The sequence below is a fragment of the Alexandromys fortis genome, unplaced genomic scaffold (genome assembly GCF_014885135.2).
Source record: "Alexandromys fortis isolate MF-2015 unplaced genomic scaffold, M_Fortis_MF-2015_v1.1 scaffold_2_26212498_36691700, whole genome shotgun sequence".
NCBI classification, from domain to species: Eukaryota; Metazoa; Chordata; class Mammalia; order Rodentia; family Cricetidae; genus Alexandromys; species Alexandromys fortis.
In genome coordinates, this window is record NW_026067931.1 from 4,647,165 (window position 1) to 4,673,478 (window position 26,314).

Consider the following 26,314-nt stretch of genomic DNA (forward strand, 5'->3'; position numbering starts at 1 on the left):
GCCAAATACCTCAAGAAGTGGAGTTCTGCTCCTCTGAGTGAACTGTAGCTGTCAATCTTTTAAACTCAATAGGGAGCTACAGAGATGGCTCTGTGGTTACAAGCACTTGCTTTTCCAAGAGGCTGGCATTTATTTAGTTCCTAGCACCGTCAGTGAACTCAAGGGAATCCAACATTCTTACCTCCTTGGACACCTATATTTGATGCACAGATTGATACGTATACATATAATTAAAGCAATAATGAGTACAGGGACCATGTCTTGAGTAATTCTGCTTTATGATTCAAGAGCTTTACCTTCATGTCTCCTGGGTCACCATTGTCCCTTATGAAGGGGAAATAACGTAGAAACTTGGAGTTGAAGCAGCTCTAATTTTGTCATTTTTTTTTTTCATGCAGTAAAAGAACGAGTAGCAATAGGTGAAGAAGTTTTTACTATTTACTGAGTAATTGCATTGTGCTGGGTACAGTTCAGTCTATCTGTTCTGCATGCTTGCTTCCCTGTCACAGATGAGGCCCAGTGGCTGAAAATGTCAGAATTACTTATACTGACAGTTGGGATTTCACAGAGGGCCTGTTGCCCTTTGTGTGGTGTGTGTCAGCTAGAGATTAAAGATACAGTGATAGCTGCCAAAGAGTTCTTATACACTGCTGGAGGTCAGAGAATAAGAGGGAAGACAGATGGGGGAGAGATAGGAATGTTATTACACATCTGTTGAGCTCTCGGAAGACCCCAGATACAAAGCAAATACATGGTTAGGAGTCAGTGTACAGAAGAGTAAGGACATATTTATCAGTTTTTAGCAAAGATTTAGAACACCTTTGGTCATATATGGCAATGTTTTCTTTTTCTAGGTTCTCCGACATCGTCACTTTCTACTCTCAGTCAGGCTGCTGTACTCATTGTTCAGTACCTACAGCGAGGTCTGAGTTTAGACAAAGCCTTTTTTGAAGCATGCTGGGATGTGTATGTCTGCTCTCAGCATTCAGTGGCAAACCGGAAGGTACTGTGAATGGATTATACCACTGTCTAAGCTGTAACACTGAAGTGGAGGGAATTACTTTGTGAATGGCAACTTTTAACAGAGTTGACTGCTCTCTTGTTGCAGAGACCTGTTATCTAGGGTCTTTTCTGGAAAATGGTTTTAATTTAAATATTCCTTTCCCTAAACATTGGTAAAAATTTAACTAATGTTATTCATTAAAGAATGTGTCTAAGAATTGTTTATTGGTGGCTGTGTGAGCCTTGGAATCTCTCACGCATTTGTCTGTTGGTGATTTTGATAATATCACTGTGTCAGTGCTCTTGACTTGTGTTTCACATTCTGCAGCTTGTGCAGGCTTTGCTGGAGAGTCATACTTCATCTCTGCAAGCTCGGGAAACCTGGGGACACTCCATTCTTGCCACAGGGCTGTGGCCAGATTCTGTGCCTTCAGCTCTCTTTGCAACAGAAGATTCTTGCCTGTCTGTTGTCCGAAGTGATGGGCAGATCCTGGCATACTGCCTCAACAGGATGAGCATGAAAACTAGCAGCTGGACAAGGTCAGCAGAGCCTTTAGTGTGTTATCTTGGACAGCCTTTGCAGAGGTCAGCCAGCCCAGCATTTGTGACCCCTTATTATCACATTTCTACTGTTTAATATGGCTATTATTATCAGTCCCATTTATTTAGAAGTCTTATACTGAAGAAGTAGATACTTAGTAGACTGATGAGCCAGATGTTCTGTTTATGGCTGTTATATGCTCATAGAGAGCAACCAATCAGAATGTATATCCACACACTAGGGATGGAATCCAGGCAGAGCCTTTGTCGTGCTGAGCGTATTTCTGCCACTTAACTACACCCCATCCCTAACTGCGGGTCTCACTGGTTGGTTTGGTTTTTGTTTGTTTGGTTTTTTTTTTTTTTTTTTGTCTTTGCCTCTTCATCTCTTTGATATGGTTATTTGCAAAACCATTATCTTTGAGTTTTTTGAAATGCCATGTGAAAGACTGTTCTAATTCCAGCTTTTCTCATTCTGTGAGTTGCAGGAATCAGCCACTTACTTTGCAAGACTTAGAGAACATTATGCAGAGTTGTAACCCTGAGAACCTGACATTCAATGCTGTGGAAGTGGATACTTACTGGGTCGATGAACCGGAGGTTTTAGCCGTGGCTGTTAAATTGCTCATAGAAAGAGCAACCAATCAGGATTGGATGCTCAGAGTTAAATGGCTTTGTCATTTAGCCAAGAACATACCACAGGGGCTCGGTGAGTAGCAGAGCTTGAATTGTTCAGTGGAGGGTTCTACATATGCTTCCCTTGTTGGAGCACCTCGGTGACATGTTGGTCTGTGCCTGCACTGTTGAAGTTATAGCTGGGAAATGATAAATAGCCGTGTTGTTGTAAAGTAGCTGTTAGATAGGGACATGTCTGCCCCTTGTGTATCAAGAGAAATGCCTCAGTTTGTCCTCCTTTTCGGGTCAAAGGGAAAATATACTGCCTCGTGTTACCCCCCCCCCCTTTCTTTTTTTGGTCTTTTTGGTTTTTTTAAGACAGGATTTCTTTGTGTAGCCTTGGCTGTCCTGGAACTAGATACCAGGCTGGCCTTGACCTCACAGAGATCTGCCTCTCTGCCTCCTAAATTCCGGGATTAAAGGCCCACGCAACCACACCCAGCTGTATCATGTTACTTTTAGCATAAACAGTTTTTTTTTTCCTGTACAAACATTTTCTCTGGGAACAGTGTTGGTTTTAAACGTTTATTTCCCCTTAAGATGCCCAAATTACTAATCCTGATTTTTGTTTGTTTTTATTTGTTTGAGACAGGGTCTCATGTAGCTCTGGCTGGTGGAGAACTCAAAAAGGTATATCAGTCTCTGCCTCCCAGATGCTGGGACTAAACGCATGGGCTACCATGCCTGGCCCCAATCCTGTTTTCATATTGGTACTGCTAGATACTTGCTTAATTTGTCATCTGTTCAAAGCAGAGAAAAGACAGTAACAATGAACATTCCTGCCTGCACTGTGGAGTGTAGGACATAGAACTTCTTGGTCATTCACATGCCTTGTAAGCAAAGTGGAAGTTCCAGAATTGCTTTCACTGCCAGCACCAAGGAGACAGAATTGTGCCCCAGGCTTGTTGGCCAAGCAGTATAACCTAATTGGTAAACTATAGACAAAGAAGAGACCCATCTCAGAGGAGGTAGATGGTTCTGAGTGCCCAAGCTTTCTCATGCGCATGGACCTGCACACACCCCCATTAAAAAATGTCAGCCTTAGTAAATGAATGTATATGACCCCCTCTGCTTCCCAAGAACTTGTAGATAAGCCGGTAAACACATATCTCTTGTTTAGTGACATTGGTATCAAAATATTTGTAGAGAAATTTGTGATATTTTTATTTTTATTGTTTTATGTGATTGCTAGAGAGAGTAACACAAATGTACAGAAAGAACATAAAGTCTTGGAAGTTCAATAACTTGTAAACTCCAGTGCTTCATTAGCCCTAGCCACAATTCACTCGTTTCTATATAGCTACTGTTTGACTGTTTTCATCATTGCAGAACGTTCTTTAGGCAGTATGACTCTGAGCCTTAACAATACCTCTCCTTCCAGAGTCCGTGCAGATTCCCCTGGAAGCCAGTGCCACTGCTCTTAGAAATTTTTACTCAAATTCCCTCTCGGCTGGAGTCAGTAATGTCTTGAAAATATTACAGACAAATACAATAGGTATGTACCTGCTTTTAACAGGTCCCACCATCACCATGTGTTTCAGAAGACTTGATATATGCAGATGCAAACTGTCTTCAAAACTGTTTTGTCTATCATCTGAAGGGGTTGAATGGTATGCTAGGAAGAACCTGAGAATGTAAAGATGAAGTCAGCTATGTTGGAGAATGACTGGTAGAAAAATGAGACAATGTAAAATTTTTATTTCTGTCTCTTCCACTTTGAAGATTTTTGTTTACTATCATATTAACTAAAAGAGTTTTCGCATAAAATATTTCACTTGAGAGAAAACTACACAGGATCATTTGCTTCAGATACAAAGCCTTGATAACACGAGTTAGTCTTCAGTATATTTCTTCTTTTGATAATTAAGTATTCATTTGAAAGCTGGGATCACATGTCCACACTGACATGCCTGGCCAGTTCTGGTTCTGAGATGGAGTCTTGACGTTACTCAGGCAGGTGCTTTGAGCCTGGGCACAAGCAGTTCTGCCTTAACCTCTTCAGAAGCTGGTGCTACAGAATCATTACCAGGCATGGTCAGTGCAACGGTTTTCAGCAAAGTAGTCTTGAATTGTTCTGTTTTGTATTTGAAAGAGGAGAGTGTTATATTCTAAGGTAGGAGGAGGTTTTGGTACACAGGGGTGTTTGATTTTGGAAAGGAAGTAGAGGAGCTGCTGGCTCTGTTTTACTGCAGTGCCACAGACTGAAGTACAGGGTTCTGTTCTGTTCTCCCCATGAGCCTGTGTGTGCTCAACAGGAAACAGTGAAATAGTCAGCTTAGACTTTACAAGTCAGGCTTGTTAATTGTACAATTTTTGTCTTTCTTTAAACTAGATGACTTTGTGATCCCTCTGGACCCCCGGTGGAACATGCAGGCTTTGGACATCATTAGAAATTCAGTGGACTTCGATCCACAAGCAGACCAGTTTCAGCAGCTCTTTGCCGTTTTAGAATCAGTTGCAAACAAGTAGGTGAAACCTAAAGCTTGAGACACTTTCATGGCCTTATCTACTATATAACAAATACAGGTTGTGTGGGCTTTAATGTTATGAAACAGACAGTAGGTGTTAGATGTGTTCACTCAGCATTAGTGGTGGGCATTATTTGAAAGCTAATCTATCTCAGGATAGTTGTGTTTCTTCTGCATACAGGCCCCAGCAACTTTCCATTATCTACTCATGCTCTCAGATACTTGCTTCAGTTTTCATCCTCAGATACACAGCAGACAGGAATAACTCCTGCAACTTAAGTAAACATACATGTAATTTTTTTTTTTGGCCTAGGCAAGTTTTTGGTTTTGTTTTACCCCCAAATTGGCCATATATTTTAAAAAATAAATGTATAATTAAAATACAATATGTATTGTATGCTGGTATGCAATAATGAACATGTGATTTTGATGAATCTTCTTGTAAAGTGAACCCATGAGTATGATTTATCACAAATGCAGTGATAGTCACTATGCAGAGTTCAGGTTAATGTCAGACAATGGAGTAGTCTAATACCAGTGTTTGCCATCTACCTGCCTCTTTTGCACCCTTCCTCTCTAGTCCAGAATGTGCAGAGACAAAGAACGGGCTAGATGAAGGGACTGATGATGGTTCAGATTATTTCTGTACCGTAGTTGTGGATCAGTGGTAGAATATTTTTTATCTAGTATGCCCGCTACCCTGAATTTGGTCCCAGTACTATGTGCCCTTGTCCCCACCACCAAAAAAAAAAAACCACACACACACACAAGTAAACAACTTTGCTAATTCCAAAGAAGTTCTGTTAACCAGTAAACATTACTTCATTCCAGGACAATTATCTATCTTGACCGGGAAAAGAGGATATTCACTGAAGGAAATTTGGTGTCCATTGGTAGTAAAAAGATAAGAAGCAGTGTTCTGAGGATGTCTCTTGAATTCCATAAAGGTAAAACATTTTCCCTTTTGCATTGTGGTTATGCTGTTGCTGTAGTTAGAAGACGTACTCAGCAGCTACTGCTTTTGAATTCAGTTTGAAATGAACTATATCCCTCACTCTACTGATGAGTGGCATTTACTGAAACTGGTCGTGCCAGGTGCTCAGCTACGTGCTGCTTACAGGGCCTCACAGTAAGCCTTTGAAACTAAGTAGGTTCTCAGCTCATGAACTAGGAACATGAGACATGCAAGTTCAGGATCCGATTTTTAGCAAGTAGAAGAGCTAGCACTTCAAAAGCAGGTTTCTTGGCTCAGAATATCTGTGCAGAAATCAAAACGCTATGAAGATATAAATATTTTAAAAGCTCATTTTTGATAACCTAAATTAGCATCATTTGAGGGGAAACACCTTCACCAGATGGGCCCAAGGGCAAACCTGTGGTAGCTTTTTTAGATGGAATGTGGACTGAAAGTCCTGATGTTTTATCACAGTGATAAAAACCCTAAGAAACCATCCAAATACATGGGCACTGGGTTCAGTGTTTTGCATTTTGTTACTTTTTAAATATTATATATACATACTTACGTGTAGTATTTTGCTTGCATATATGTGCATGTGCCCCGTGCTTCCCTGGTGCACTTGAAGGTCAGATAACAGCTGTCATATGGCTGCTGCAACCAAACCTAATTCCACTGAAAATGCAGTAAGTGCTCTTAACTGCCAAGCCATCTCTCCAACCCCAGTTTTTTTGTGTTTAAATGTAGGTATAAAATGTAATTTTGCTATGTTGCTTGTATTTTCCACTAAGACATTTATTAACATCTATGGTATTACATGCCTCCATAATACATACAAAATATGCTTTTGATTTTGAGCTTTTTAATAGACATTTGTACTAAATATAACATTAAAATTTATATTGTAATTTATTGTTAAAAAAAATGCCTGAAGATTAATAGAATGTTCTTGTTTTATTTGTGTTGACTCTTAAGATCCAGAGAGCTATCACAGCCTGCCCCATGAAATTGTGGCCAATCTTGCTGCTTTTTTTGAACTTTGTGATGCACTAATCCTGCTCTGGGTACAGTCTCCTCAAGGGATGGTTCCTGACACTCATGTCAGTAAGGTGAGGCAAGGCTTTTTTACCTTCGTTGTTTCTAAAGAGTACATTTTGACATGTATATTTTTGTAAAACTGATATATAACAATCAAGACAGGAAGATACTTATTTTCATTCCTAAAATCTTCCTCGTGTCCTTTTGTATTTCTTTCCTCTCTTTATCCATAATCTATCTGTAATCACATAGCCATCGAATGGAATTGTACAGTATAAATCTTTGGTCTGGCCACTTTTCTATTACTTTGACCGACTTCTGAAAGAAAGCATTTAATTGCTTGCTTACAATTTCAGAGGATTCGTCCATGACCATCATGGTGGGGAGCATGACCTCAGGCAGCCAGGCATTACTGCGACAGTAAATGAGAGCATATACCTTATCCCTGGGTAGGGGACAGAAAGAGTCTGAGCCTGGCTTGGGCTTTTAAAACTTCAAAGCCCACCCCCAGTGACACAGCCAATCCTTCCTAAGTAGTTCACCTGCTGAGACTAAACATTGCAATATATGAGCCTATAGGGCCATTCTCACTTGAACCACCACAAGATGCATTCATTGTAGTTTGATGTTTAGCAGGTTGTTTATTATTATTACTGACTTATAGTCTTCTTCTAGAAATGTTCTACAATCTATCCCTTTGCCTATTAGTGTGCATTTGGGTTTTACAATTAAATTCTAGTTTACCTATGCTTTCGTATCTATCATTATCACATGTGGATTAAATAACATTTTAATTCCAATTTATTCTTGTAAATTTAATAAAATGTTTTAGTCATAGGCCCTTTTTTCCATAAAGGTTACCAAAAACCACAGAAAGGTCTTGTTTGTATGGTGTCTCTGTCAGTATTAAGGACCATTTAGTTCTATTAACACGAATGACATATTTTAATAAAAGTAGCCATTTTTCCAAATAGAAATTAGATCACTACTTCTTTTAAAGATTTAGAAAGCTGGATTTCCCGTCTGCTTTCTGCAGTTAGTCATATGATGTCATGTGTGTTTAAATCTGTGAAGGAAAACTGCTTCCTACACTGGCTTTTCTATAGTTGAAGAGGTTGAAAAAGAAGTAATACTGTTTATGGCAGGCATGTTCTTTGGGGGCACTTCACATCCCTGACAGATGTGTATAGACTGAACCAGTGTTGAACTTTCCTGCAGTGCAATACTCGTCTAGTTTTATGTGTGTGTTTGTATTGATAGTTTGAAAAGGCTAGTCATTGAATTTTGATGTACTTTTCCCTACGAGTAAAAAGTCACAAATTTCATCAGGAAAAATTTAATCACATATTTTATATGTGTGTGTGTGTCTTTTGCTTGTGTGTGCACTTCATGTGTGCCTGATGCCTGTGGAGGCCAGAAGACACCAGATCCCCTAAAACTGTAGCTACCATGTTGGTGCTGGGAAGTGAACCCAGGTTCTCCTCAAGAGCAAGTGCTCTTGGCCAGTGAGACAACCCCCTCCAGCTCTTTGTCATTATTTGTAAAGGCAGCGTAGCAAGTTTTACATAGCATTCCATTGACTCTGTCTTACAGACAATCTAGAGATGATTTAACATGTTTGATGATAAGTGCAGGTTATAGGAAAACCTGCTCATTTATTTGAGAGGCTTAACCATACTTTGGAGTCCAGAAGGGGTCTTTGGAACAAATTCCCTGAATTGAGTGAGGAGCAATTATATTTTAAATGTTTGTTGCTGTCCTTTTCTTTTCTTTGGTGCGTGCACCTGCCCCAAGTTTGGGTCTTTGGAACTGTTCCCAGAACCTGATATGTGATAGGCAAGTGCTCTACCATGCCTCCCTAGCCTCCAAATAGCTTCTCAAAGGGAAAGGTTTACTTTGTGTGTGTTCAGTATGATTTTTGCCATCAGTTATACCTAATCAGTTTGTCAGGCAGTTTTTAAAATTTGACCATTAATTTAAATTTCAATTAGTTAAACAAAGTAAATAAAATGTTATGAAGATAGCTTTAACCTTATGAAATTTATAAAAGTATCCACTGGAGGGAAACCATTTGTAAGATACATAAATTCTGCTAGCTAATTAAGACAGTTGAATTTTGAAAGTGAGCAAAATAATAGAATAGACAGGCTCTCCAGACATACAGAAACTGGAAGAGCTGGGAGGGTGTATCAGCAGCAGCTATTAGGGTTGTAGATGGAGATGTTAGCGAAGTAAGCACTCCGGAGATACAGCTGCTAGTTAGGGATTAGTGTGCAGAAGGGGAATTATGGCAGCAGTGACCCCCAGCAGAGTGGTCTCACACTGGCCTTGGACTCACAATCCTGCTTTCCCAAGTGCTGGGATTGCTGGTTTGCACTACCATTTGCAACATGTTGTGTGTCTTTTACTAACCGATTGTCATGGTTTTTCTTTGGTTTTAGATCTTAAGTTCTGTGAAATGGCGGGACCGGTTTTGGACTGTGGCTGATGCGGTGACATTAGATGCCCCAGGTCTGGCTTTGCTTGCCCTCCACTGGCACTGGGTTTTGAAACATTTAATCCATCAGATCCCCCAACTCCTGGTGAATCATGAAGACAAGTAAGACTCCTATTTTGAGTGGTAATGTTAATATCTGTAATGTTAACAGATAAGAGGATTTAAACTGAAAACAATTTCATCTTGCGTTGATGTATTTCCTTAGCATATTAGTAAACACATTAAAATATAAAAATGTAGAAGACTTTTCATGGTATCCAGCTTTTTCCCCTTTTTCTTTGAAGATATTATAAAGAGGTACAAACTGTCTCCGAGCACATCCACAGTTGTCTGGGAACCCCAGCTGGCAGCTTTGCTGGCATCAAGAAGCTGCAGGCGTTCCTGGGACGGCCATTTCCTTTTAAGGTACATCTGGAAACATGGTCAGTGAAACCCTGGGGTTCTCCCAAACCTGGAAGCTCAGGTAGACTTGCTTTTGCTCCAAAGCTAGCTCTTCGTTTCATCCGACAGTGTTCCTACTCACTCTTGAGGCTGGGTGGAGCTGCATTCCCTGCCCCTGAGCACACAAGCTGTGCTAGGCTACTGCTGCAGAGCGCTTCCTTCCAGCTCTTGAGTCCGCATTCTTGGGTTTATTTCAGGACAAACTGGTAGTGGACTGCTTTTCACAGCTGCAAGTCCTTAACAAAGCCCTTGTCATCAAAGAACAGCTGCCTGTCTTTGGGGAGTGTGGGTGGCAAGAAGACATTAATCGTCTCCAAGTGGTTGCTTTTGAATGGAATTTGAAGAAAAGTCTCCTTCGGGCCTGGGGATTGATCCTCAGAGCTAACATTCTGGATGGTGTCAACCTAGGTAATATTTTCTGGTGTCTGGTTTGTTGAAGCTATCTTCTTCCCTGTTGCTCATAAAGTTTCCCCTCCGACTTTAGTCATTGGACTGAACTGCACAAGTATCGTTCAGTTATAGTATTAGATTTGTAGAAGTTAATATGAGTTTATGCCAGGCGGTGGTGGTGCACACCTTTAATCCCAGAGATCTGTGTGTTCAAGGCCAGCCTGGACTGCAGAGTGAGTTCTAGGACAGCCAGGGCTGTTACACAGAGAAACCCTGTCTCAAACAAGAAAAAAAGAAGTTAATATGATTTTAATAGGAAAAACTTAAAATAATGTTGACCAGCTAACTTATATAATATCAGGGACAGCAGTGCTCCCAGATGTTGGGCATATAGACTTGGACTTAGAGTACTTTGTTCTAATCCATGTCTTTCTTTCTTATTGGAATTGAAGATGAATTGAAGACTCTTGTGAACACTCAGGGTTTGGAACTAAAATCCAGAGGACTTTCATGTGGCTTCCTGGAGAAAGCACACGAGACTTCTTCCCCATCCCAGCCAAGCTTCAGCTCTTTAGTCCACCTCAGCAGGCGCGTTCAGCTGTGGCCTGCAACCGAGTACCTGGCTATGCTGTGGCAATACAGAATGACAGCTGATTTTGTAACACAGGCTTGTCTGAGCCGGTAAACACTTTTCCATTATTCTTTAGAGGATTACAGATTCTCTTGTTCCGTTATCTTGTGTGTGTGTCTTGAGGAGGGATTGCTGAGGCTCAGGGAAGTCATTGCCCTTTTAGAAAACCAGTCTTTCTGAGAATGCTTTGATTGCTTTGATCTCAGGCCTAAACCCATCAAGTGCTCACCAGTACCATAGTCTTTGTGTTCCACCTTCCCTTATAAAGTAGTTCCTTGATAGTTGGCCCCCATCCTCTCCCTGTTGATTTTTGGAACAGGTCAAGCAGACACCCGCAGATGGATGAGGAGATCAGTCACCACATCGCATTTTGTCTCAAGCACACGCCAATTGCGCCTCAAAAGCTTTGGAATCTTTGGTCTTTACTGCATTATCCAAAGGTAAAAAACAAAATCAAGAGGAAAATAAGCCTCCTCTTTGTCTTGATTAATCAGATTTCTGTGGCATTGACTTTCAGCGCTACACGTTGTAAACTTGGATTTTCAACTTCTGCGTTTAACAGAGGTGTTGGACAACTCTGTTTAGGGGTGTTGGGGGTTGTCTTGGCTGTCCCGGAGCTCACTTTATAGACCAGGCTAACCTTGAACTCAGACATTGCCTACCTCTGTCTCCTGAGTGCTGGGGTTAAAGGTGTGTGCCACAACCACTGGCCTACAGCTCTTATCACAGAAATAGCCATTTAGTTTCCAATAAATGATGTAGTAATATTGACTACTTAAAAATTCCTATTTGGCTTTAAAAAAAAAAACTTAGTGTTTTCTTGCCTCCCATGTTGAATGTGAATTCTACTAAAAATGTGGTTAATATAATTCTACTAGAACATCCTTAAATTTTTTTTTAAGATTTATTTGTTTGTTTGTTTTTTGTGTGTGTATACAACATTCTGCCTGTATGTATGCTCACACACCAGAAGAGAGCGCCAGATCTCATTACAGATGGTTGTGAGCCACCATGTGGTTGCTGGGAATTGAACTCATGACTTCTGGAAGAGCAGCCAATGCTCTTAACCACTGAGCCATGTCTCCAGTCCCATCCTTAAATTTTTAAGTCATATTTTATGTATTTCCTTTGCTGATGTTACAACGGTGTGAATTAGTTTACTTTCTGCACAGGTTTATACAGCATCTCATCTTAGTTTATAAAACTGCAAGCAACCTACATAATAACTTCGATAAGATAGTTGAGAGGACATTGAAATCAGGATGTTTGGGATTAGTATCTTTTAAAACACCACTGGAAGCCAGGCAGTGGTGGCTCATGCCTTTAATCCGAGCACTCAGGAAGCAGAGCAGGTCGACAAAGCAAGTTCTAGAACAGCCAGAGATACACAGAAAAATCCTGTCTCAATAAATCAAAAAAAAAAAAAAAGCCGCTGTTGGGTATTGATGTATGTTAAGTGGCAGACTTGATAACCTGAATGATGGAAACTTTTTCAAATTTTCTTTTACCTCTAGCTGTCTGCTAAAGAGCTTTCTTGTTTGTGGTCAGAGTTATTTAACTCTACATTTGGGTCTTCCTGGAGCAGTATGGTTACCACAGATCCAGAGTATTGGCTGACGTGGAGCCCTCTGCCTAACACACCGCAGCAGGAGGTACCCAAGTCCCATGTGGACTCCACATTGAAGGTTTGTGAGGATAAAAGTCATAAATGCCTGTTAATTCTGTGAACTGATAACTTACAGAAGTGACTGGGATCCTTTGTTTTCTGAGGAATGTTAAGCTTACTGTCCAAATCATGAATGACTTATGTAATTCTGAGTTATAATCCTTTAAAAAGTCATTTAGCTTTTCTGTGTGTGGTAGTACTTGATTATCACTTGTATTTTTCTTTGGTGATTCTTAAGATTGTGCATCTTTTCATGTGTTGTCAGTTACACCCTGTTGACTATGGTGCTGGCAGTCAAACTTAAGGCCTTATGTGTGCTGGTACCACTGAGTAGCAGCCTCCAGGCCTTAGCTGATTGTTTCACTCTGAACTTTTCAGTCTTACTCATTTTCTTCTTTTTACTTTTTATTGAAAATCATTTTTTCCCATATAGTATATTCTGATCAGTCTCCCCTTCCTCGTCTCCCAGCTCCTCCCTCCCTATTCTTTCAACTCCATGCCTTCTTTCTCTCTAAAAAACAAAACAAGCAAATAAAAGAACAAACAAACCAGAACAGAACAAACAGGAGAAAAGAAAAAGCACCAGAAACACACACATACAGACATTTGACAAAGATCTTTTCATGGTTATCAATATTAACACTTTCCCAGTATGGCTGGGAGTATGTTTCTGAATTTCTATTGGTCTGTAAGATTTGATTGTTTCGTGACACTCAGTTTAATGATGTTAGGGATGCCAGTCTCTTTCATTTTCCTGGCTTTTGCATGTAACACTTAAAAATGACTTCTTTCATCAGTTGTAGGGTAAAAATGGTTTACCATTTTCTTCTGTGTCCTTGTTTTATATTTAATTTTGTCAGTATATCTTTTCATTTATTTCTTCATTTGTTTATTATGTGCATGTGTGTAGTGATAAGAGCGGCGAGGCTGTGTTCCTGGCACCCGGTCACCCGCGTGGCTAGCTTTACCCGAAATAATTACACAGAAACTGTATTCTTTTAAACACTGCCTGGCCCATAAATTCCAGTTTCTTATTGGCTAGCTCTTACATATCGATCTAACCCATTTCTAATAATCTGTGTAGCCCACGAGCTGGCTTACCAGGAAGGATGTTAACCTGCGTCTGTCTGGAGTGGGAGAATCATGGCGACTCTCTGATTCAGCTTCTTTCTCCCAGCATTCTGTTCTGTTTTCTCCGCCTACCTAAGGGTTGGCCTATCAAATGGGCCTAGGCAGTTTCTTTATTAATAAGAAATCATTCCCACATCACATGTGTGTTTGCCAGCATGAGTTGACCATATGAGGTCAGAAGGTGTCTGCCTCCCTGGACCTGGAGCTCCAAGCATTTGGGAGCTATTGTGGATGGCTAGGAAATGAGTCTGCTCTTTACTACTTGTCTGTCTCTCCAGCCACCTTATCTGTGTGTCTTGTTTTCTGAGTTAAGAAAGCAGCTTTTTCTCAGTCTATAAATGATGCATCCTGTCTACTCTTGCTTGAAGTGCCACCTTTATTTCTATAGATGTTCGTGGAATTCTTTTTATGTCTTTGGTATTTTTATTGTAACCGAAGCTAATTGATAATGGCTTTTACAAAACCTCTCGCAAAGTCTCTGATGATAAATCTTATGGATTCTCAAGAGCCGTGTAGGATGTACTGTTTTTTTCTATCATGTATTGACCATGTGACCCTTGTTGTGGATGGCTATCTCTGTGTCTCACTTTGACAGACTTTGTGTCATGTCACCTCTTATGTCTCCTGTCTCCTTTGTCTACTTCCATCTCTCAGTTACTTGGTTCTCTTCTTGTTGTTCAGGGCCCTGGCAGCCTCTGCAGAGCTGTTTTTTCCAAGTGTTGCTTCAGTGTGTTAACAAGCAGCAGCAGAGCAAGCCACTGGGACATAAACGGCCTGCCCCTCCTGTCTTCCTCACACGTCACCCTGGGGGAGTGGGTTGAGAGAGCCCAGCAGCTCCAGGACATCAGCTCGTTGCTGTGGACCAACATGTCTGTGCCTTCAGTAGCTGAATTCAGGTATTTCTCCCCCTGGAAATAGTCTGTAATGCTGTTGTCTGCTTTCTGCCATGTGTAACAAGGGTTCATTCAGAACTTCCTTCTGGTAAGTGAAGGAAGGCGAGGGGAGTTTTTGTATAGATTAACATGCTTGCAATCCATAACAGGCTACTGTGAGTTTGATTCTGGGATTTTAAGAATATTTGAGCCGTCGGGTGGTGGTGGTGCATGCCTTTAATCTCACGCAGCACTTGGGAGACAGAGGCATGTGGATCTCAGCGAGTTCCATGACAGCTAGGACTGTTACACAGAGAAACCCTGTCTCAAAAAAAAAAAAAAAAAAAGGGCCCGGCGATGGTGGCGCATGCCTTTAATCCCAGCACTCGGGAGGCAGAGGCAGGCCGATCTCTGTGAGTTCGAGACCAGCCTGGTCTACAGAGCTAGTGCCAGGACAGGCTCCAAAGCCACAGAGAAACCCTGTCTCGAAAAACCAAAAAAAAAAAAGAAAGAAAGAAACAACAGGTTATAAATAGAAAATCATGCAAGATTACATAAGAAATTCACCTTTAAATAATAACAGTCTGTGGTTAATAGTTCCTAAAGTGAAAGTGTATAGTCAAGGAGGTTGTTTGAGTCCCTGCCTCTGTAAGTGCTGTGTTGTGTGTCCCCATAGACGCACAGACTCACGGCTCCAGGGGCTGGTGCTGTGCTGGCACCTGCTCGGCCTCACGGAGCTGCTTCCCGTGCACCAGCGGCAGAAGTACATGCAGAACTGTGAACGCCTGCTGCTTGGAGACAGCCAGGCCTTCCAGCATGTGGAGCAGACTCTCGGGAACATGGGTGGTCAGGAGGCACTGCCCAAAGAACTTCTCTGCCTCTTGCTCGCCTCCCTGCACTACTTTTCTGATGAAGTGGAGAATAAGAAGAACCTCCCTGAAGCAGCCCGGCGCGGGAGACTCTGGGTGAGCCTTGGCTTACTCCAGATTCAGACCTGGCTTCCCCAGGCACGTTTCGACCCTGCCGTGAAGAAGGCATACAAGCTCAAGTATGCCCAAGAGGAGGTAAGGGCCAGGTGGAGAGCCTGGGCTGGGCTGCCCTGGCTCACTGAATTTGCGTATCCTTACTCCTTTGTGCTCTATAAGGCTGTTTAGAGCGGGGAGGGTTCTCACGAGTCTTGTAATGACTGCGTTTTCTTCTAAGATTTTTGACTTGACTTAGCAGAGGGGAAACAGGCACTGTCAGAGAAATAACGGAATAGTGTCCCTAGACCCTAGAGGTTGTGAGTGTAATTCAAATAATATGGCCCTTGCTACCACTTGAACATCCAACAAACTGAAGAAACTAACATACTAAGATAGATACATGTACTGTATTTTGAAGAGGAGCTGATAGGGGATGAAAGTTAGGCAGCTATAGGTAGACACTTAATATTTTTGTGGTATGAGTAATACAGTTCCTTTGCCTAACAGTTTTGAGTTGAGTGACCCAGGTCTTTGGGTCATTCAGATCCCTATCCATCTTACTGTTCTGCCCACACTCAGAGCATTGTCTTCATGTGCATGGTTGCCGCTGTGGCCACAGAAGACCGTTTGTTGTTTGCTTTTCCAACAGTTATGCCAGCTGCAGTGTGAGTGGAAGACCCGGAACCTGTCGTCCCACCTACAGACTGGAAGGGACCTGGAAGACGAAATGATTATCAGGCACTCTCATCCACACGTCAGGTAAGGCAGCAGAGTGTGTGTTGGGGGTGAGAGGGAGAAAAGGTAGTAAGAGATTGACTACTGCATTGCAGTTATGTTAATGTGGTGGTGACACAGCTCAGCTATATGACCAGTTAGATCCAGATCGTTCATTGTGGTCAGGAAGAAGGTACATTCAAAAAGAGGGGAAAGATGCTGAAGGTTGGACTGAAGAGATGACTTAGTGATAAAGGATGTGTACTACTCAGGCAGAGGACCCAACTTGATTCCCATCACTCACATTGAGAGGCTCACAGCCACCTGTAAGTAGCTTCGGGGTATCTTGATGCCTCATGCCTCTGGCCTCAGCAGGCACCTTCACTTAAGTGAACATACCCACATATAGACACACATACACAACATACATATACACAATTAAAGATAAATTAAATATTTTTTAATGTTATTGAAGGCCAGATAGTGGTGCCTTTAATACTAGCACTGGGAAGCAGATCTCTTGTGTTTGAGTGGTCTGTGGAGTGAGTTCCAGGACAGCCAGAGCAACACAGAGAAAACCTGCTTAATGCTATCCAGTCTGTGTCTATAAAGCAAAGGCAGATTGTTGGATCAGCCTCTGTCAGTGAGCTGTGGCAAGGCTTTGATGAGATGTATTGAAAGTACTTTTCGAACATGTGTGGTACTCCACGAATGCTTAAAGATGTTACCCAGTCTCATTATCATTGCTAATATTACCCTCACAGTTCTTATTAGCTAATGTCTTCATTGTCTTTCCCGATTTGAGGGCCCAGTCCAGATTCGCTGCTTTTTTTTAACAGCATTTGTATGTTGTGTTAATTTTCCTTCAGGTTACTTCCCCAAAGGATCAGTCAGCTGGAGAATGTAGTTCACAGCCTGTCAAAAAAACAGGCCTTCAGACCCCACCAACCCAGTTATGAGTCCTTGGTACAAGAGATCCACCACTACGTCACTAGCATCGCCGAGGTCGCTGCCGTTCAGGACCTGCTCATGCGACTCCTTCAGGCCCTCCACGCAGACAGATCAAGGTCTGCTCAAGTGCTCCAGAACCTCTTAAAGGAGGAGGCCTCTTGGCAGCAGTCCCATCACCAGTTTAGGAAGCGACTTGTAGAAGAGTATGCCTTGTATCCAGACACCGTCGCCCCACTGCAGGCATCCGTCTTGCAGTTGCAGCATGGCATGAGGCTCGTGGCATCTGAAGTCCATGCCTCCCTCCACAGCAGTGTGATCTGTGCAGAAAATCTGGGGGCCCTGGCCATGGCTGTGCTAGCTTTCCCGTCTGTGGGCCCCAGTTTCCCTACCTATCATGCTCATGCAGATGTTTTGTGCTCTGTGAACTCAGTGGAAGCTCTGCAAGGTCTGGGGAAACTGATGGTCAAGCGCTCAGGAGGAAAGGAAAGAGAAGGCAAGAGCCAGCAGCAGCCTTACCCGACCCGGGAGCAGTTACTGATGAACGCTCTCCTTTACCTGCGTTCCCATGTGCTATGCAAAGGCGAGCTGGATCAGAGGGCCCTGCTGCTCTTCAGACATCTATGCCAAGTAAGCCTATTGCCAAGAGGGCTGCCTGCTATGGTAGAGAATGGTTGGGAAGCAGGTTTTCATCCGATGCTTCCCTTTTCTCCATTGATTACAAAGTGTGTATAGGAGGTGGGGGCGGGGGCTGGGCTGTGCTTTTTATTTTTTGTAGCTGTTTGGTTGGCTTTTTTTTTTTTTTTTTTGAGGGTCTTGGGTATTTCTGACTGCCCTGGCACTCACTATGTAGCCCAGACTACTAGCCTCAGACTTGTGACACCTATTCTACCTATCACTTGAAATCTTAGGTTACAGGTGTGTACCAGAATAGCAAGTTTGCCCAGCTCCCTTCAATCTTTAAAAGATTACTGGGCCCTCCTTTGTGGTGTGTATTATAAGCATTTTTTAAAAATAATATACCTCAAATTTATAGATTTTACTTTGTAACAATAGCTTGTTAAGAAAGTAATATTATAGTATAGTGACCTAATACTCAGCAACTAAAAGAATATGCTGTTCAGGGTCGATTCTGTGCTGTGCGTGCAGTGTGATACTGACTCTCAGGTTACTAGAGCTGTGAGACACACGGCAAGGCACTAGTGCGGCCATCTGCTTAGTATTCAAACCCAATAGCACTTGGTAATCATTCCTGCTTGCTGCATTATTTACCTGTCATATATTTCCTCGCTGATTTTCTCATATCTGTGCATCCGTTAAGTTACTTTGTATAGTTAATACTTTATTTACTATTTTGGAGAGCAAAACAGTAAATCTCATAGAAAATAGTTTTGCATCTTTGGGTAACCTAGAGAACAGGATTGATTATAGGACAAAAATTAAACCTGTGCTGAAGGTGTAGCTCAGTTGTGCTGGCCCAGCACACCATAGGACCTAAGTTTGATTCCTTCGTACCTTCTAAACCAGGGCGCTTACATACAGACCTGTCATTCCAGCACAAAGATCAAGAGTTATCCTGACCTCAACTCTGTCTCTCAAAACCATTGTTGGCCTAAAAGCAGCCACCAATAAAGAAAGCATTAAAGCTCAACACTATATACTTCTTAATCCCATAAATATTATATTCTGGCTCACCTGTGTCAAATCCATTAGCTCTAGCTCTTTATTTTTAAAAATTAAATAAATATGTGCTTAGCTGCTTTTCCAGAAGATCTTACTTTGGTTCCCAGCACACATGTGCCTCTTAAAACTGCCTGTAACTCTAGTTTCAGGGAATCTGATACCCTCTCCTGGCCTCCTAAGGGCAGAAGTTATGCATATGGTGTATAGACATGCATATAGGCAAAATATCCTAACACATAAAAATTGAATCTTTAAAAACATAAATATTTAATCCTACTTCTTAGGCTTTTAATTTAATTATCTTTCTTTAATGATACCTACTACTTCCTAAACCCTCAAAAATATTTGATGGCAACACTTGGGCACACACCCAATTAATTCCAGCATTTACAGAGTAGAGGCAGGAGGATCCGGAGAAAACCAGCTGCACTGCATAAAGAGTTTGAGGATAGCCTGGGGTACATGAGACTTAAATGAAAAAAAGAAAAGAAGGGGTTGGAGAGCTAGCTGGTTGAGAAGAGTTGGATTGCCAGCACTCACGTGGCATCTCCTAATCATCCTTGACTCCAATTCCAGGGACCCTTTCCTCTCGGGCCTCTGGATACCAGGTACACCCAGTGCACAGGCATGCAGGCAAGCAAAACATCCATCCATATTTAATTAGATTGTAATTTTAAAAGACCTACATTAAAAAAAACTAAACAACAAGAAAAAAACACGTGACTGTCTGTTGGTTTCCTTCATTTAATACATTTTTGTTGTTGGAGACGATTTCACTGTAGCTCTAGCTGGCCTGGAACCTACTACTTAGACTGCTCTAGCCTCTGCCTATCATCATTTATAGTTTTTGCCAATTTAAGGACCTAAAATCTGAGACAGCAGGGCATTCAGGAAGTGTCTAGCATAGTCTGATGTTGAACCCTAGGCCAGCTTGCTAAAGTGCCTACTAAATGCACTCTTTGTCCACTCCCTCACCTCCTTGAACAAAAAGTATACTAGGGTTATCTGTACTGTAGCATACTTGTATGTGGATCGTTGAAATTGTAGCAGTGCAGAAACCAGGAAAGTGATGATGACCCACAGCTTGAACAAAAGTCCATTAGCTCTCCGCTACATGGGATGTTGTTTCTTAGCTGTTGTCTTGTGTTTGGGGGCCCTTAGTACCTTCATACATGTGGGAAGCCAAGATTGATGAATCTTGCCTGTGGTCCTGTGAATGCTTCCTTTTTCTGCCCGTATGGCCTTTCAGGAGATCATCAATGAGTGGGATGAGCAGGAGCGCATAGCCCAAGAGAAGGCAGAAGAAGAGAATAGCCTGTACAGATACCGAAGCAGGAGCTGCAGGGCAGCCCTGAGTGAGGAGGAGGAGGAAGAACTCGAGCTCAGAAAACTCTTCCCACTGCATGAAAAGGTAGCGGGTTATGCTCTGTGGCTGTATTCATTGTTTCAGTAGTAATGGCACTGTTCTCTTGACCGTTCATACTCCTCTCCATTTTCTGCAGATTGTAATCAAACTCGTTCTATTGCTGTTTAGGACTTTGCAGATATTTTGATAGAACAAACTCTAGAAGAGAAAAAAGGAGCTTCAGAAAGGCAAGAAGAGGAGGAAGCCACAGACCCAGCTCTCCTGTCCCAGAGTTCAATGCAGGCAGTGATGCTGATACATCAACAGTTGTGCCTCAGCTTTGCACGGTCCCTTTGGTACCAACAGACTGTGCCACCACATGAAGCAAAACACTATCTCAGCCTGTTTCTATCCTGCTATCAGACTGGAGCATCTCTGGTGACACACTTCTACCCTCTGATGGGTATGGAAGTTCTCGTAAATACTCTTGGGAAATCAAAACGAGTAGATGATTTTGCTATTTCTGGAACAATTTAAGATAATGAAATTGCCATTTTCATTTAGTTTCCTGTTCCTAGTTCCCATAGCTTAAAAATTTTAAATCTTGATTTAAAAGTCTACAGTAGTACAGATTTTCATTAGTAGCCTATGAGCAAAGATGTGGACTTGATTTGTGTGTTTTTTTTTTTTTTTTTTTTTTTAAGTGTTTCCACTTTTTCTCTGGTTGTTTATTTTATATGATGCTAAGAGTACAACCTCAGTACCTCACATTGAGATACATTCTTTGTCTCTAACTTCATATGTTTTAAAACAATCTGGGAACTCAGCAATTCTTTGCAACTCACGGAATCTGGTTTGACATCAGTTGGTTGCATGATATTTCTGACATGAAACTTGCAATTACTCCATTGGAAAGAGCCTTTAGTTCCAGTTAGTTCATTGTTTCTGACATCTTTATAACTTCTTGTTAAACAGTCTTATTGAGTTCACTGACTTCCTATGATCTTGTTACCTTGACAGGAGTTGAGCTGAATGAACAGCTCCTGGGCAGTCAGCTTTTAGCCTGCTCTCTCTCCTATAACACTCTGTATGGGGAGGCATCCTCAGACCTGATGATGAAGCCTGACGGGCCCTATGATTTCTACCAGCACCCCAATGTGGCAGAAGCCCGGCAGTGCCAACCTGTGCTCCAAGGCTTTTCAGAAGCTGTCAGTCGGTTGCTGGAGGACTGGCCAGAACACCCTGTACTGCAACAGGTAGTGCAGCCAGCTAGGAGGAGGAGTGAATTGCCCAAGGACCTAAATTTGCCCATAGGATGTGGCCTCAAACTGTCTGCAGTGATGATGTCTTGTATATTTGTACATAGACAAAAGGCTTACTTCTAACCCAGTAAGATCTTCCTCAAATAATAGGGTAAACATGCCATTTTCAGCCAATTTTACAGTACCTCTTAATATAGGGAATAATAAAGTCAGAATCAGTCTTATTTCCAGAATAATACAATTTATAAAAGATTTCCTTGCCATGCAGTGGTGGCGCACACCTTTAATCCCAGCACTTGATAGTCAGAGGCAGGCGGATCTCTGTGAGTTTGAGACCAGCCAGGGCTACACAGAGTCTCTGGTGGAATGGGGGGAGGATTTCCTTCAGTCAGGTTCCCCATTGTGAAAGTTTTCTTCCACAGTTGTTTTTATAGGTATCTGTGAAACAGAGTAAACGGTCCTGTCAGGACTCTTCACAGTCAGTCATTGGCAATTCTACTCAGATACACAAATCCTTTTTTTTTTTTTTTAAGCTTCTCGTTGTAATGGACAGAATTTGTGGTTTCCCACTCTCCAGTCCCATCTCAAAGCTACTGAATGGCTTAGAGATCCTTCTGGCAAAGGCACAAGTAAGATGATTTCTTTTCCTTGTTTTAGTTTTTGGTATTTTGACAAGATTTCTCTTTTGACACCGATGTTAAAATAAAAGGGTACAATTTGGTTTGGAGAAAGATGAAGATTTTTGGTCTTTAAGTTGAGGTGAGATTGGTGCCAGTTTGGAGGGCGGGGCCTGGTGGTGTGCGGGGACAGTGACACACAGCCTCCACGTTGTCTGCTGTCTTCCCACTTGACAGAAAGTAGTCAGGTGAATTTGTTCAAGGATCAAAGCTAGCAGCAGGAATTCTGACACGGCCACAAACTCTGCTTTTGTCTGTCTCTGACTTTGACATGACTGCTTGTGTAATACGGTAGCGATTGGTGTCACGATGGGATTTGTGGTTGGTGAAAGTTATGGGCCCAGTACTCTTCTCTTAAGGAAAGTCCAGGGTGTTACTGAGGGCGAGGAAGTAACTAAGGGTTGAATAATGGCAACAAAAGGTCCTTGTTTCTTTAGGATTGGGAGGAGAATGCAAGTCGAGCATTGTCTCTCCGGAAACATCTTGATTTAGTCACTCAGATGATCATTCGGTGGCGTAAACTTGAGCTGAAGTAAGTGACCCCCCTCCCCCCGAGTTCATGTGTACCACATGGCAGTTACAGGTGTGCTTTAATCATGGAGTTTAAAGCCAAGCTTTAAGCAGGCCATACATTCTAAGATAGCAAACTGAACGGCTTCTCCATGACCGTCTGTAAAAATGGTGAATTTTTGCTATTGTGGTGGTGCACATCTTTAATTCTTGCACTTTGGAGGCAGAGACAGGATTGCTGTGAGATTGAAGTCAGCCAGGGATACATAGTGAGGATGCTTCCCCCACCCCCTCAAAAAAGTGAGCATTTACATTGTAAATTTATGATTTCAACTGGATTTACCTAAATGTCTCTGTCTCCCACCCCGGTCAGTTGCTGGTCAATGAGTTTGGATAATGCCATGAGACGCCATACTGAGAAATCCACCAAGCACTGGTTTTCCATCTATCAGATGCTGGAAAAGCACATGCAGGAGCGCACAGAGGAGCAGGAAGGTAAGACCTTTGTGGGCTCTAGAGAAACAGTCATAAAGTTACGCCGTTCTGTATGTCTAGGAACTAACTCAGTGTAAGTTAGTAGTTAGCATGCTTGAGTTAAAGCTGCTTCATACTAATGTTTTATAATTCGCAGTGAGTACATTTAATACATAACTTTCATACAGGTTTTATGTGGAAGTCAGTCACTGTAACCATAATCTTTGTTCAGTTTGGTGTGGTACCTACCTAATGTCCCTTCCTCCTTTGATGCGTGGTACACTGCCTGCATTTTAGGGGCGGGAGGGATGGTTAAAGGCACATGTATGTTTTGTTCTTTGACTCTAAAGATGACAAGCAGATGACCCTGATGTTGCTGGTCAGCACATTACAAGCGTTTATTGAAGGCTCTTCACTGGGAGAGTTCCATGTCCGACTCCAGATGTTACTGGTGTTCCATTGTCATGTCTTACTGATGCCACAAATTGAAGGAAAAGGTGAGGATTTTTTTTTCCTCATTACCATGTACTGTTCGTTTATTTTGAGACTTGGCCTAACTCTGAAGCCGTGGCTTGCCTAGAGCTTGCTGTCCTGTGTAAAAATTGCTGATATCAGGGATTAAGTTATCACTACTTTAAATTGACTATAAATTGTATATTAATTAGAGTCGAGGCATAGTGTCTTGATTTTATGAGTTTTAGATAAAGAATTTAAAGGATTGGTTTAAAGAGATTGTCAGTAGATCTGCAGTAAATCTGCTAGAAGTTGAAATGAAAATGAGGCAGCAACCTGCAGTTTTGAGGAATGCTAAGCTCAGATATGTTACAACAAACTTGACTCTGGAATGTGCTATAATTTTATGGCATGGGTAATGGAGAAGGCTCAGGCTGGCACCAGAAGCAATATAATGAATGTACTATGTTTGTTTCCTTTTTCATTTCTTCCAGATTCACTTTGCAGTGTTCTGTGGAATTTGTACCATTTTTACAAGCAATTTCTTGACCCAGTCCAAGCTAAAATTGTGGAACTTCGCTCCCCCATAGAAAAAGAACTTAAAGTAAGATTAGTAACTGTCATAATTATCCTTGAGAGAACAAAATCAGCCCATCCTTTTCTTTAGTTCTGTAATTTGATCGTTATAAGAGTGAGGTAGGGACAAGGGGAAGAGGCCACAGACGCTTATTAGAGAGCTACCACAGGGAAGTCTGTGTGCCAGGTTACATGGGACATGTGCCATGAAGTGCCTTAGGGCAAGGAGAGTCAGCGAAGAGTAGGACTGAAGAACCAACGCTGAGATGAGGACCTTGGCTAACTTGGTGATCTGTAAGCCGGGAGTGCCTACCAGATGAGTTATTGATGGTAGTATCACCATTGGTCATCATTTTGTTTTGTTTGTTTTTCACGAAAGGGTTCCTCTATGTAACACTCCTATCTGTTCTGGAACTAGCTCTGTTAGACCAGGCTGGCCTCGAACACAACAGAGATCCCCCTGCCTGTGCCTCCCTGAGTGCTGGGATTAAAGGCGTGTGCCAACACCGCCCGACAATCATCATTTTTTCATTGATTTGAGGCAATTACATGGTTCCCCTTTTAGTTTTCTATGTATTCCCGAACACTTTTTTGGTTTGGGATGGAATAGCCTCCAACCTTTGACAAGTAGGTAACATAGGGAGAAATGGAGATGCAAGCTTAAGCTTTATAAAAGCCTTTTCCTGATATTCCTTTGTCTTTCAGGAATTTGTGAAGATATCAAAGTGGAATGATGTCAGCTTTTGGTCTATTAAACAATCTGTGGAAAAGACACATAGGTAATCTATCTTTTAAAACTTTAAAGCCACGATTCTGTAAGGTGGGCTGCAAAGACTACAATGTTTGCTCTCCCTGGCCTGTACTATGCTTATGCTTTCCATGAACAAAATTAAAATGCAGGAAAAATGTATGCCTTGGGCAGAGCAGGCTATGTGCCCAGAGGGCTGGTCTTCTACTACCTACCAGCTGATTTTCTTGAGCAAAGCAACCCCATTGTGGCTGGCTTCCATGTCCTCTTGTAGAAGAGGTGGGGTAACAGTATTTGGCATATATTTTCTCCTAAAAATCCAAAATAATTATGAATACCTAAGGAGATCAGAATAACTATAAAAGATAAAAGGTATTGTATATGTGTATACGTATGTATTATAATTCTTTGCTTTCAAATTCCCTTACAATGGTGTGTTTTTAACCCTATATCTGTTATTGCTTGAGATCAGAACCCTCTTTAAATACATGAAGAAATTTGAAGCTGTCTTGAATGAACCCTGTCAGTCCTGTCTGGTAGAGAGCAACAAGGAAGAACATCCTGACTGTTTGCCAAAGCCAACAAAGGAAACTGAGACATCGCCCATTCAGAGTCTGAACAGGGCACTGAGGGAGACCCTGTTAGCACAGCCAACAGCACACCAGGTACTAGTCCGTGGATGCTGCATGTTTAATCCCAAGGCAGTTAAACAGGATCTTTCTGGTTAAGAGATAACCTGGGAACCAGACAAGGAATGCCTTTGGGATGTTCTTCTTTGGATCTGTATTTTGTTGTTTGCCTAGCCATGCTACAGAATTAGGCAGAAACCACGATCCAGTCAGTTGACTCAGCGGATAAAGTGATTGATCTCGGAACCCACATAAAGGTTAGAAAGAGAGAATCAACTCTGACAAAAAATTCTGTGACCTGATTGCATCTAGACACATGGGTACATCTACAGATAATAAAATGAGGTAGTGGAGCGGAGCAGTTATGAGGAAGCTGCCCAGGGCCTGCTGAGTTCACGCTGTAAATGCTTCCTTGCCAGCACCATGTTTGAGATGGTGTGCAAAATATCTGGAAATGTAAGCGACATAGCTCTGAAGTGGATGCTGTCAAGTGGCTGCTCCTGCCACCTATCTTTGGGTGTGAGGAGCATTGCTCCAGAGAGTACTCATTTTGAATCTTACTGAGCTTCCCATCCTGGGGTTCACAGAGTCACCAGTGAGGTCTCTGAGCTATTTTAGAATCATTGGATAAGTATAGTAACAAGTGCTCATATCTCCATATGCTGGCAAATTTCTACAGACTATTTATCAACTCTCTGCTGCCACACTCGGATCAAAATTTTTGATTTGCTGATGGTGACAACATATGGATTTCAGGCTTGGGGGTGCTAGTGATGAAAATGTGCCACAGTGGATGAAGTTTTCCCTTTAATTGATAATTGACCTCAACAGCTGTGAACTGTCCTTGGGACCAGGAGGATAGGGATACACAGCCCATTTGCCTTGATTTGTACCTACCTGAACACATTGGTTTGGTACCATGATGACCACAGTCTTACTGTTCATTGTATCTTGTTAGGTTAAAACCTTATGACATGCTAGGTTATCCACATACAAAAAAAATAATTCAGTTTTCTAAACATCC

At 41.9% G+C, this 26,314-nt stretch overlaps 1 protein-coding gene across 2 annotated transcripts in view; it reads left to right on the forward strand.

Annotated features, from left to right (window-relative positions):
• Positions 1-26,314, forward strand: part of Mdn1 (midasin AAA ATPase 1) — a 123,846-nt gene that overhangs the window by 62,854 nt on the left and 34,678 nt on the right. For both annotated transcript variants that reach the window (XM_050145480.1, XM_050145481.1), the window contains exons 47-73: positions 855-1,003; positions 1,331-1,542; positions 2,031-2,251; positions 3,599-3,712; positions 4,550-4,682; positions 5,517-5,632; positions 6,616-6,749; positions 9,120-9,277; positions 9,460-9,580; positions 9,814-10,024; positions 10,459-10,687; positions 10,957-11,077; positions 12,152-12,322; positions 14,116-14,330; positions 14,983-15,370; positions 15,921-16,030; positions 16,855-17,563; positions 19,866-20,027; positions 20,151-20,424; positions 20,982-21,217; positions 21,757-21,852; positions 22,338-22,432; positions 22,784-22,905; positions 23,235-23,381; positions 23,832-23,941; positions 24,619-24,692; positions 25,134-25,326. In XM_050145480.1, coding sequence (XP_050001437.1) covers positions 855-1,003; positions 1,331-1,542; positions 2,031-2,251; positions 3,599-3,712; positions 4,550-4,682; positions 5,517-5,632; positions 6,616-6,749; positions 9,120-9,277; positions 9,460-9,580; positions 9,814-10,024; positions 10,459-10,687; positions 10,957-11,077; positions 12,152-12,322; positions 14,116-14,330; positions 14,983-15,370; positions 15,921-16,030; positions 16,855-17,563; positions 19,866-20,027; positions 20,151-20,424; positions 20,982-21,217; positions 21,757-21,852; positions 22,338-22,432; positions 22,784-22,905; positions 23,235-23,381; positions 23,832-23,941; positions 24,619-24,692; positions 25,134-25,326 — 5,021 coding nt within the window. The remainder of the gene's footprint in view (positions 1-854; positions 1,004-1,330; positions 1,543-2,030; positions 2,252-3,598; positions 3,713-4,549; positions 4,683-5,516; positions 5,633-6,615; positions 6,750-9,119; positions 9,278-9,459; positions 9,581-9,813; positions 10,025-10,458; positions 10,688-10,956; positions 11,078-12,151; positions 12,323-14,115; positions 14,331-14,982; positions 15,371-15,920; positions 16,031-16,854; positions 17,564-19,865; positions 20,028-20,150; positions 20,425-20,981; positions 21,218-21,756; positions 21,853-22,337; positions 22,433-22,783; positions 22,906-23,234; positions 23,382-23,831; positions 23,942-24,618; positions 24,693-25,133; positions 25,327-26,314) is intronic.